The sequence below is a fragment of the Maniola jurtina genome, chromosome 28 (assembly GCF_905333055.1).
Source record: "Maniola jurtina chromosome 28, ilManJurt1.1, whole genome shotgun sequence".
NCBI lineage: Eukaryota > Metazoa > Arthropoda > Insecta > Lepidoptera > Nymphalidae > Maniola > Maniola jurtina.
In genome coordinates this window covers 2551615-2564808 of record NC_060056.1, presented here as the reverse complement: position 1 = coordinate 2564808, position 13194 = coordinate 2551615, and the positions used below count along the sequence as shown (strand labels likewise).

At 37.3% G+C, this 13194-nt stretch overlaps 1 protein-coding gene and 1 long non-coding RNA gene across 2 annotated transcripts in view; one reads left to right on the top strand and one right to left on the bottom strand.

The window, feature by feature from the left end:
* Positions 1-13194, top strand: part of LOC123879301 — a 95102-nt gene that overhangs the window by 1614 nt on the left and 80294 nt on the right. Inside the window, exons 2-4 of the mRNA XM_045926945.1 lie at positions 1630-1740; positions 6859-7015; positions 8129-8211. Of these exons, the coding sequence (XP_045782901.1) occupies positions 1630-1740; positions 6859-7015; positions 8129-8211 (351 nt within the window). The remainder of the gene's footprint in view (positions 1-1629; positions 1741-6858; positions 7016-8128; positions 8212-13194) is intronic.
* Positions 8454-8840, bottom strand: LOC123879627. Its single transcript, XR_006799048.1, has 2 exons — positions 8800-8840; positions 8454-8652 (listed from the first exon to the last, which is right to left on the bottom strand). It is a non-coding gene; the product is annotated as an uncharacterized LOC123879627 (long non-coding RNA).

Genomic DNA, 13194 nt, shown 5'->3' with positions numbered 1-13194 from the left:
TTTTTGATGCAGGAACCATCTCCGGCGCCCTTAGAACATGGATGTAGGTTTTTTAAAAATTCCGTGGGAACTCTTTGATTTTCCGGGATAAAAAGTAGCCTATGTGCTAATCCAGGGTATAATCTATCTCCATTCTAAATTTCAGCCCAATCCGTCCAGTAGTTTTTGCGTGAAGGAGTAACAAACATACACACACACACAAACAAACACACACACACACACACACACACACATACACACACACACACATACACAAACTTTCGCCTTTATGATATTAGTGTGAAGTGTGATTCCGATCTTTCTCCAACAACTTCCGATCTTTTCCTGACAATTGAAAATGCAACTAAAGCCGTTGTACAACAAAACAATAATTAGTTTACATTTTTTAATTATCACGTGCTCATATTCGTATCAGGAAGTAGGTATATACCTACTTAGTCCAAACTAATATTATAAATGCGAAAGTGTGTCTGTCTGTCTGTCTGCTACCTTTTCACGATCCAACAGTTTAACCAATTCTGACGAAAGGTATAAATTCAAAATTCAAAATATTTTTATTCAATTAGACTTTTACAAGTTCTTTCGAATCGTCAAAAACATCTACCACTGGTTCGGAATGCCTTTCCTACCGAGAAGAACCAGCAAGAAACTCGGCGGTTGCTCTTTTCAAAGTTTTGTAATACAATATTATGCCATGTATAAAAGCAATTGAAGTCCCGCGCATTGCTGGAGCGAATTGCAGGTCAAATCCACGCTCTTTTATCATTTACATAATCTTCGATAGTATAAAATGCTTTTCTCAGGAGCATATTTTTAATAGATTTTTTGAACCTGTGTAAAGGCAAGTCCAAAATTGGCTGAGGATTTATAGTATAGTATAGGGTTAGCTTATATCCCGGGGACGGACATAGGCTACTTTTTATCCCGGGAAATCAAAGAGTTCCCACGGGATTTCCAAAACCCATCCGCTTAACCGATTTGTATGAAAGGTAACGAGGAAGCTTGCGTGCCTATAATTGACATAGGCAACTTTTTATCCCGGAAAATCAAACAGTTCCCACGGGATCTTTAAAAACCCAAACCCACGCGGACGAAGTCGCGGGTATCCTCTAGTAGTTTATAAAACGGTTGCATAATACCGACCTAAAAGTGTTATTCTTTGCACGATGGTACGGAACCCTTCGTGTTCGAGTCCGACTCGCACTTGACCGCATTTAATAACTCACTTTAGTTTTGTACTTACTCTCTAGAGTAAGGGACGGTTATCCTTTAAAGTAAAGGTTATGAATGACTTCCCTGGCGCAGTGGTAAGTGCACGTGGTCTTATTAGTGGGAGGTTCCGGGTTCGATTCCCGGCAGGGTATGGAATTTTATAATTTCTGAATCACTGGTCTGGTCTGGTGGGAGGCTTCGGCTGTGGCTAGTTACCACCCTACCGGCAAAGCCGTGCGATGCGATTTAGCGTTCGTATGCCGTAAACCAAAGGGGTATGGGTTTAATAAAAACTGCCATACCCCTTCCAAGTTAGCCCGCTGACTTAGACTGCATCATCACTAACCACCAGGTGAGATTGCAATCAAGGGCTAGCTAGTATCTGAATATTTAAAAAAAGGGAAATCTTTTTTGCAGTCTCATCCATTACCACAAACGGACCCGGCGTACTACTCAATAAGAAAAGACGCTTCGGGAAAATTCTACAAGTCTACTCCGGGTAGAGTCAAGAATCAGAAGAAAAAACAGGTTAGTTTTAGCTTTTCCCGCCAAAAAAAACGAACTAAAAGTAAAACTTTTCTTTTTCTTCTTAACCCCCGACCCAAAAAGAGGGGTGTTAAAAGTTTGACGTGTGTATCTGTCTGTAGCATCGTAGCGCCTAAACGAATGAACCGATTTTAATTTAGCTTTTTTTGTTAGAAAGGTGGCTTGATCGAGAGTGTTCTTAGCTATAATCCAAGAAAATCAGTTCAGCTGTTTCAAAGTTTCCCGCTCTTTTCTAGTTACTGTAACCTTCACTTGTCGGGGGTGTTATAAATTTTTAATTTACACTTGTTCTTGTTGGTTTGGCTATGGAGGTCACTTCCAGACCCTATATCACTTCAATAGGGATGATGACTACTAGTCAAATCAGTGACTTTTTATCAAACGTCAAAACGCTCGCTTAGTGAGGAAGCTTACAATGAAATACACAGATGTGACGTCATAGACATTTGACATAATTGGACATACTTTTTTACCCGACTACGGCAAAGCCGAAAGGAAGGGTTATGATTTTAGCAGTCTATTTAGTGTTTGTGGTTTTTGAAGTCGGATTTTTTACTAGGTATCGACGCTCTATCACATTGTACCTAAGTAGTAAGTATATGATATTCAGTCGCGTCATGCCGCGTAACTGGTCGCGCGTCTCGTTGGTATAAATAACGCAGGCGGAAATAAATAAAAAAAGATTAATTGTTCTGGGGGTCCCATGCTGAAAATTAAAAACAAAAGATAAATTCTGGTTTAGTCTCTAATTCTTTTTTAATTATTAAGTAACTAGGTAAGTACTTATCTATTTACTTTTAAAAGTGTTGAAAATGTTAAGCCAAAGAATGAAGAGAATCCTAATCTTGTACTACTTGTATAGAAGACACGGGATGTTAAAAGAAATGGTTAGTAAGTAAACTAATATTATTAGGACTTCGTCTGTGTTTTTGTTAGCTGGCGGGCGTGCTCTGCCTTTTTGCAGTGTTTTTTTTTTTTTTGTTAAAACTGACTGGAAAGCGCTCTAAGGGGGTGCCGTGCGTGTGTCGGCGAGCGCCGGCACAGACGGGGTCCATACTTGTATAGTTTAACTAACTTGTTACAAATAACTACAAACTTGACTTTGGCTAATCTTTGCAAAGCCAAACGAGAGAGAGAAAAAAAGTTTTTTTAAATGGTTGGACTAATAAAACTTATTGTATTAATGAAATAAATAAATATCGATATTTATGTTACCGCGCATCACTAATTGTATGTACAGTTTTGTTTGGTATGTGACGTATGGTTTGGGTTTTGGACCAAATATATTGTACGAAGCGCGTCAGTGTCCTTTCAGCATTCGTAGGCTAACCAACAGTTAATAAATAAATAAATAAACCGGCCAAGTGCGAGTCGGGCTCGCACACAAAGGGTTCCGTATCATCGTGCAAGATATACCTAACACCTTTATGTAGAAATCTGCAAGTTAATAACGGTCTGCGCCATCTATATGTGACTTGGTGAATTAAATTTTTCGTTAACACATTTTAGTTATTTTTTTTTGTGATGTACCTAATCACAAATTCACTGTTTTCGGATTTATTCCTTTACTTGTACTATAAGACCTATCTGCCAAATTTCATGACTCTGGGTCAACAAGAAAATAATCCTATAGGTTTTCTTGACAGACACGACAGACAGACAGACAACAAAGTGATCCTATAAGGGTTTGGTTTTTCCTTTTAAAATACGGAACCCTAAAAAATATGGTTCAGTGCCTCTTCAAAGGATGTAAAAATTACTCAGGAAAGCAAAATAAAATGCACGGAGTCACTTATCACAAGTAAGTATTATCTATTGACTAGCTGACGCCCGCGACTTCGTCCGCGTGGATTTAGGTTTTTCGAAATCCCGTGGGAACTCTTTGGTTTTCCGGGATAAAAAGTAGCCTATGTGCTAATCCAGGATATTATATATCTCCATTCCGAATTTCAGCCAAATCCGTCCAGTACTTTTTGCGTGAAAGAGTAACAAACATACACACACACACACACACACACACACACACACACACACACACACACACACACACACATACACACATACAAACTTTCGCCTTTATAATATTAGTGTGATTATTTGTTTTAAAAAAACAATATGACTCAAGACATTGTCTTGAGTGTTGCAAGAACTCGATCTTTTAAAAAATTTCCCCAAATTAAGGTAATTTTTTCGGGGCATATTATTATGATTGTTTTAACATACACAGTTTGACAAAACGGTTGACGCATAGACCAAATATGACGAGTGAGCTCTTAAAATGTATGCACTATACTTTTACCTAGTGATATTGGAAAACCTATGATTTTTTTTGCCCCGTAGGCATCGATGTATATGGATGGGCCCTTCGAAGATAAAAAACGCGCTCAAAAAGTCAAGAGTCTCTTGACTTTGTCAAAAATTCAGGAGTGAAGCTCGCCCGACTTCATACCTAGGTACATTACACGTGTAGCTAAATAAAAGTTATTTTTTACTTTTTAGTGTTTGTGGTTTTTGAAGTCGGTTTTATTTTTCTTTTGAAAATTTTTTATTTCACAATTTTTAGTGGCCCACTGTACTATAATATGCTATGCCTAGTTAAAACCCTACTGTTTACTAAGCTATTACACTGATCGCGAGCAATTTGCTCCTATCTATTTTTATTTTTATTTTTTTTATTTATTATTATTTACATTTAAAATATACAGAGACTTTTTATTACAGTCATTATTGAGGAGTTCTGTTCTCCATCTCCGAAGATATTCATCAGATCTTCACCAAATTTATATGGGACCAACTGCACAGTATACTCTTTCATACAAAAAAAAAAAATTCCAAATCGGTCCAGGGGTCTTTGAGTAATCGGGGAACATACATAAAAAAAAAAAAAAAAAAAAAAAAAAAAAAAAAAAGATTCCGACGAATTGAGAACCTCCTTTTTTGGAAGTCGGTTAATGACGATGACGTAAGATTCAAGCGTATTTTTGCGGACGGAATTGTATGGGAAAGGCTAATCCATATACATCGATGCCCGTAGGTTTCTATCAGATGCATACAGACTCCGGCGCTGGATTATGATTATACGTAAACAACGCAACAGCCCAAATTGGCAGCCATCGAAAACCAACGTCATTTGCAGTCAACATTTTCCCGAAGAAGATAAATACCACACGGCGAACAAAGGCCGTCTGAAGCTTACGGAATATGCTGTTCCCAGCTGTTCCTATTATAAAGGTACTAACATACCTATTGTTCGCGACAGGTCGAGATGGCAATTCTGCCCTCGCAACTCTATTTGCAGTAATCGACACTTTTGAGTTTTTCACTTTTTTCTCACCAAGGAGCTTTCCATACGACAAAAAATAATTTTCAGGACAATTTTCATTAGAAGTATGTTTTTTGCTAGGGATTTTGGCAGTACTTGCATGAAAATTTTAGCTGTGCTAAGGAAAAGTACAGCCGGTATTTTGCAATAGGTACTGCGTTTTCAATATGAAGAGCAGCATTTTCTAGTGAAGTGACCTCACATACTGGGTGACAAAGAATATGTGAACGGTACACGTGTAATAGTCACTACAGCGACAAAAAAAAAAGATTCCGACGAATTGAGAACCTCCTCCTTTTTTGGAAGTCGGTTAAAAATCGATAAACGCGGTGATACGAACTCGCGCAACACTAAAACTATGACAGCACGAGAGCGTGCGAGGCGTCCGTACGACTCACCTCATATACCGATTGGTCTTGGACTGATTTATGAAAACTTCATATAACTTTATCAGACTACTAGCTGATGCCCGCGACTTCGTTCGCGTGGATGAAGGTTTTTTAAAAATCCCGTGGGAACTATAGAGTTCCCACGGGATTTCGAAAAACCTAAAATGATAAAGTTTAAGTTTTGAAGGCCGCGCCAAAACCGACGTTTCTGTAATGGCGCTGGCCACATTCCGTGTGACAACTGACAACTGACGTCACACGCTAGTAAGCAAGTCAACATAACCACAACGAAACGGCGCAGCTCAAGTGAATTTCATCTGTTTTCTCTAATTTTATGAGATAAAAATGGGGTATAAATGGTGCATAGTGAGACAGTGTAAAAATACGTCCATAAGCAGTCCAAACAAACTGTTTGTTTCATTTCCGAGGGATCCCAAAAGACGAAAAATGTGGTTACAATTAGCTAGCAGAGATCCAGAGAGCATTTCAATGCGTTCAAATATTTTTATATGTGAAGATCACTTTGATGTAAGTCATGTTTAATTTAATTTTATAACCCCCGACTCCGATCCCGAGAAAGAGGGATGTTATAAGTTTGACGTGTGTATGTATCTGTCTGTCTGTGGCATCGTAGCTCCTAAACGAATGAACCGATTTTAATTTATTTATTTTTGTTTGAAAGGTGGGCTTGATCGAGAATGTTCTTAGCTATAATTGAAAAGAAAATCGGTTCAGCCGTTTGAAAGTTATCAGCTCTTTTCTAGTTTTCTTATAGAGGTTTTTGTTTCGGGGGTTTTGAGTTATATATGTTAGTAGTGGAGTTGTGAAACAATAGCAATGACCATGGAAAAAAACCGGCCAAGTGCGAGTCAAACTCGCGCTTCGAGGGTTCCGTACTCGGGTAATTTTTCCGACATTTTGCACGATAAATCAAAAACTATTATGCATAAAAATAAATAAAAATCTGTTTTAGAATGTACAGGTAAAGCCCTTTCATATGATACCCAACTTGTTTTTCTTACTAAGGTACTTTTTTCTTACTTTGAAAATTAAAACACATTTGCTGTGATGGCCTAGTGGTTAGAACGTCCGACTTCTAATCGGAAGTCGGGTGTTCGATCCCGGGCACGCACCTCTAACTTTTCAGTTATGTGCGCTTTAAGCAATTAAATATAAGCTTTAACGGTGAAGGAAAACATCGTGAGGAAACCTGCATGCCTGAGAGTTCTCCATGTTCTCAAAGGTGTGTGAAGTCTGCCAATCCGCATTGGGCCAGCGTGGCAGACTATGGCCTAAACCCTTCTCACTCTGAGAAGAGACCCGTTCTCAGTAGTGGGCCGACAATGGGTCGGTGATGATGATGAACGAGATTTTCACACCTTTTTCCAGCTACCTAATGACATGGCCAATTACATGCAATACAGAATACAAGGCATAAAGAAGATTCGTATGAACGAGGGTTGCTTGCCCTCGAGGTTTACCTGCCAACCAGATAGACGGAGAACTGCTCAAAAGTCAAATTCAAAATCAAAATCATTTATTCAAAGTAGGTACAATTGTACTCCTTTTGATGGTCGAAAAAAATTTTTTGTACAATATAGTGGTGATAATTATTAATCACGTAAATATTCTATACATACATATAATAAAATTGCAGAAAAGTGGTGTCTGTACAATGGAAATATATAAAAAAAAGTAGCACCTCAAAAGGTTCCGTACCTCAAAAGGAAAAACGGAACCCTTATAGGATCACTTTGTTGTCTGTCTGTCTATCTGTCTGCCTGTCTGTCTGTCTGTCTGTCAATAAACCTATAGGGTTCTTCCCCTTCCCGTTGACCTAGAATCATGCGCCTTATAGCCAGATACAGGAATAAATCTGAAAACCTTGAATTTGTGGCTACATCATTAAAAAAAATTAAAATGTGTTTTAATTTTCAAAGTAATATAACAATACCGAGTGGGGTATCATATGAAAGGGCTTTACTTGTACATTCTAAAACAGATTTTAATTTATTTATAAGTATAATAGTTTTTGATCTATCGTGCAAATTGTCGGAAAAATACCCGAGTACGGAACCCTTAGTGCGCGAGTCTGACTTGCACTTGGCCAAGTTTTTTGTGATGTAACAAGAAATTCACGATTTTCGGATTTTTTCCTGCACTTGTGCAATAAAACCTAAGTACCTACCTGCCAAATTCCATGATTCTAGGTCAACGGCAAGTACCCTATAGATTTTGATTCCCATTGTCTTGACAAGAGGTCTTATAGCACAAGCGAAGGAAAAATCCGAAAACGAATTAATGACATGGCAGTATGATCACGTATGATTCCATTATGTTAATATTTAACTAACCCCCGACCCAAAAAGAGGGGTGTTATAAGTTTGACGTGTGTATGTGTGTATCTGTGTATCTGTCTGTGGAACTGTAGCGCTAAACTAATGAACCGATTTTAATTTCGTTTTTTTTGTTTGAAAGGTGGCTTGATCGAGAGTGTTCTTAGCTATAATCCAAGAAAATCGGTTCAGCCGTTTGAAAGTTATCAGCTCTTTTCTAGTTACTGTAACCTTCACTTGTCGGGGGTGTTATAATTTTTAAATTTACACTTGTTTTGTTAAAATGGTATAGTCTATTTGTTTTTCTTTATAACTTTTTTTAGATTATATACAAATTAAAGAAGAAATTAAAGACACACCGACTCCTATTGAAAATTCCTCTGCATCACAGGGGAAATCTATCCAAGTAAGTATTATCCATGTATACTTATGACATTATAAAGAGGAACGATTTGTTTGTTTGTAATGGATAAATTAAAAATTTACTGAACCGATTTTGAAAATTCTTTCACCAATAGAAAGCTACATTATCCCTGAGTAACATTATCACTATACATAGTATAAAACAGTCGCTTCTCTGTCTGTCTGTCCCTATATATGCTTAGATCTTTAAAACTACGCAACGGATTTTGATGCGGTTTTTTAAATAATATATAGAGTGATTCAAGAGGAAGGTTTATATGTATAATACATGCATAATATAGAAGAGAAACACTGATAATTTTAGAGGTTTCTAATGTGATGTCGTAAATAAACACATTTTTTTGCGCTTACATTGTAAACGCTGGCTGAACCCTTCGAGATAGATTAAAATAATGTACTACAGTATTGTAGACCTTAAAAAGGTCTACAAAAAAATCCGCGATGGTATATGTCTACCTCTTAGTGATAACCCACAATAGCTATTTTTTATCCTTAACTACCTTAACTAATTTTTAACCTCGAAAGAAAACATGTCGAAAGGAAGCTGTGAACGTTGTACATATAAAGAAACTCTATAGTATATTTAGTATCAGCACTGAACCCGTGCGAAGCTGGGCCGGGTCGTTAAACTAGCGGCACGCTATGATGGCCGGTTTGACGTTTGTCCGCTCATGAAGTTCCGTATTAATTGATAACGACTTTGAAGGAAATAATTGTATTACTTTATTGACGATAGTGATGTGCAGAGATTCATAAATTTTATCGAATGTAGTTTTAGGTTTAGGACTCAAAATTTATTTATTAAATTGATTTCTTAAATGTATACAAGTGTAGAAAAATCAGTTTGCACCATTTAAGGGGTGAATGTACTTGTGAATATGAACAATTTTCACTATGTGGACAAACCTCTGAAATCGCAAAAAAATATCAATAAATTTTTAAAAATGGAATCTAATACGATCGTCACATAGGATCGCTGGCTAGCACAACTACTACCTCCGGCAAACTCGCGTCAATGCTCAATGCAAAACAAAGCAGTTTCGAATTGACGTTGCTTCGAAAAGTATAAACTGTCAGTGCAATGCGATTGTGATATAGTTTTGACCTGGCTTTGGATTTCAAATATTGATACTGCATTACTGTTGACCCTTGCTCGTTAATTTGGACTCTGTTCAAGCCCTTTGTTGTGGATTTCGTCGATATGACCGAACGTACGCAGAGAACTGTTCTAAATAGTCAGACACGTGAGTTCGTAATACGCCTTCGTAACTATTTCGATCGTGAAGCTCAAAATGGAGGGCCAATTTTACCTATAACGTCAGTGGTTGAACGCGTAGCTGATGCGCTTAATATTGGACAACGAACTGTTAGACGGATAACTAAAAAAAAATATGGCGAGACTGGCACAGAAGAAAATAAACTTCACACACCAAAAAAGAGAAAACGAGCAAAACCAGTCGTAGGCATCGATAGCTTTGATGCCGATGCTATCCGAAGACATGTTTACGGCTACTATTTACAGAAGGAGTATCCAACAAGAAAAAAGTTGGTGCATTCACTGAAGGAAGCTGGATTATTCTTCGGTGGGGAAAGTTCTTTAACGAAGATTTTGAAGACCATTGGATTTCGATACAAAAAATGTAACAAACGCAAAATATTGATGGAAAGATTTGATATAGCGATGGCAAGGTATACTTTTTTACGGCAAGTGAAAGAAATCAAAAATTGGCAAAATGTTGTGTTCTTGGATGAAACATGGCTTAATGCTAACCATACTGTAGGCCGTTCTTGGAACGATGACACAGCAGCATCTACTTCCAAAGTTCCTGTAGGAAAAGGATCGCGACTTATAATTTGTCACGCCGGAACCATCAACGGGTTTGTCGAAGGTTCTCTCATGGCTTTTGCGTCAAAAACCACTGGAGACTATCATGAAGACATGAATGGAGAAAAGTTTACTGAATGGTTTACCTCAATGTTGTGTAGCCTCCCTGAACCATCTATTATAATTATGGACAACGCCCCATACCACTCGATGCAAATTGACAAGCCACCTGCCCAATCCCAAAAGAAAGCTGATATCGTCGCATGGCTTCGTAAAAATGGCGTAGATGCAAACATGAATATGTTAAAAGCGGAATTAGTACGTCTTTTAAAAGAAAACAAACCAACCAAGATCCGATACGTCATTGACGAAATAGCATTAGAACATGGGCACAGAGTTATACGGTTACCGCCTTACCATTGTGAGTATAATGCGATTGAGTTGGTGTGGGCTCAAATTAAGGGATATGCTGCAAGACACAATACAGAACCCCCATTTACCACAAAAAAAAATGCTAAAATTATTAGAAGAAGCTTGTGAACATGTGACTAAAGGAGACTGGGAAAAGGTTGTGAATAGAACTGTTAAATTAATAAGGGAAGATTATGAAAGAGATGTGAAAATAGATAATATTATAGAAAACGAACATATAAAATGTATGTGATGATAGCAGTGACGACAGTGAAAATAGTAGTATGGACGAATCTGATTAATTATGGCCTTTTGTGGCACCTTTTTTGGTATCTTTTGTATTCATATGTTTCTTGTGTGCATATAAAGTATGTATATTCATTTTCGTTCAAATATTCAGTTCGTTCAAATAAATTAAATAAACATATACATTTTTGTTTTATTAAACCTATTTAATCAGGTACAAAAACAAAACTTAATTGTTTTTTGTTCGAGAATAAATTGACATTCCACATCACTATTGTAATGTGTCAAACCGGCCATCATAGCGTGCCGCTAGTGTAGTAGGCTATATATATTTTTTTTTTAATTAGAGATCCATACGAAAACAAGAATCTATGGTAAGTATGCCGTATGGCTATATCAGATGCTACGGTTCAAACAAGCGAAAATTGTACGTCTATGGTTCAAACATAATAGGCCTTTTTAGGCAACTTCGTGTTTAACTATAATAAACCATGTATGGGACTTCGTCTGTGGTGGCGTTTCCTGGCGCGCGTGTTGTGGCTTTTTGGAGTTATTTTTTTGTTAAAACTGACTGGAAAGCGCTCTAAGGGGGTGCCGTGCGTGTGTCGGTGAGCGCCGGCACAGACGGGGTCCATACTTGTATAGTTTAGCTAACTTGTTACAAATAACTACAAACTTGACATTGGCTAATCTTTGTAAAGCCAGACGAGAGAGAGAAAAAAAAACCATGTATGATACATTGAGGTATTACTACTACGTATAGAGAAGTCAACGCGTTGCTCAATTTTGCGCCACGCTTTGCGGTACACTGTACCGCAACTAATCCAGTGAGTATCCAACACCCGTAGAGACTAGTCGGGTTTGGCTCGCATAAATAACAACATCAAAATGCCTGGTTGTGTTCTTAAAGACTGCCGTAAACACTCCAGAAGATCAAAAAAAAGTGATGGTTTAACATTTCATCGGTAAGTAGACATTTAAACGTTTAAAACTCTTTGATTTAAAGTTTTTCGATGTAACAATGCTCACTAGAATCGTGGTTCCGGGCGCCGCCATTTTGCAATACTAATCATAGAGTAATGAAAACAAAAGACGCAGATACGCAACATACATTTGTACCTATTTTGTGGTTCAGTTTGTCAATAGTATAAGTGTTATTTATTATTGTGTAGAATAGATGTAAAATAAGTAAATTGTGACTTTTACCTAAATAACCTAAATAATTATGAAGGTTTCTACGGCCGGGTCATGATAAAAGAGAAACTTGGATAAAATTTGTGCAAAATAATCGGAATGAAGAAACATGGCTTCCGACTCCTCATACATATATATGTTCGTTGCACTTTAAGGATGAGGATAAGCATTATACAAAAACAGGACGAGTTTATCTGAAGAAAACTGCTGTACCATGCGATAAAAACACCATACTAGTATCGGTAAGTGTGGTTTCTGTATAGTTTCTATTTTAGTTTAAGAGATTATGTACAACACAATCAATTGTAATATAGCTCTTATTTTCTAAAGAAGAAGGTAAGTATTTCCGTAAAAGTTTTGCGGTGATTACGATGTGTCGTATCGTTGACGCTACGCCAGGTATAAGGCGTCGTTCGCGGGTAGGCCCGTCGCGCCGTTTGCGACGTTGCCGCTTAGTGCAAAGTTGCCGTGGCGATAGTATATTAATAAAATCCGGCCAAGTGCGAGTCAGACTCGCGCACCGGGGGTTCCGTACTCGGGTATTTTTTCCGACATTTTGCACGATAAGTCAAAAATTATTAAGTATGCATAAAAATAAATAAAAATCTGTTTTAGAATGTACAGGTAAAGCCCTTTCATATGATCCCACTTGGTATAGTTAAGAATATCTTACTTTAAAACTTAGATTAAGGATTCTACCAATCCTTAATCTAAGCTTTGAAAATAAGTACCTACTAATTTTCCTTTACTTGTGCTATAAGACCTACCTACCTACCAAATTTTATAATTCTAGGTCAACGGGAAGTACCCTATATGTTTTTTTGACAGACGGACAGACAGACAGACGACAAAGTGATCCTATTAGGGTTCCGTTTCTCCTTTTGAGATACGAAATCCTAAAAACGCGCTCAAAAGTCAATAGAATTTGCAAAATTCTATTGACTTTGTCATCAGTCGGCCGTACGCGCTTCAACGTATCGCACGTGTTTGTGATTGTTAAAAATGCCGTCGTGCGCAGTCAAAACATGCAAAAAACGTTCGGAAATTCATCAAAAAAAAGATGGAATAACATTTCACATGTTTAAGTACTTACCTATATCGTTTTCTCATTTAATTTAACACATAAGCTGGGATTTTTTTTATTTTGCTATGAAATATACGTAGTTACTACTTACATATTAATTACTACATAGGTACAATTTCATTACAGAAAGAATGGATTCATGCATGTATATCAGTATGGTGATAATAAAAAAAAAGAATACCCGGCTGAGTTTGTTGTGGGCTCTT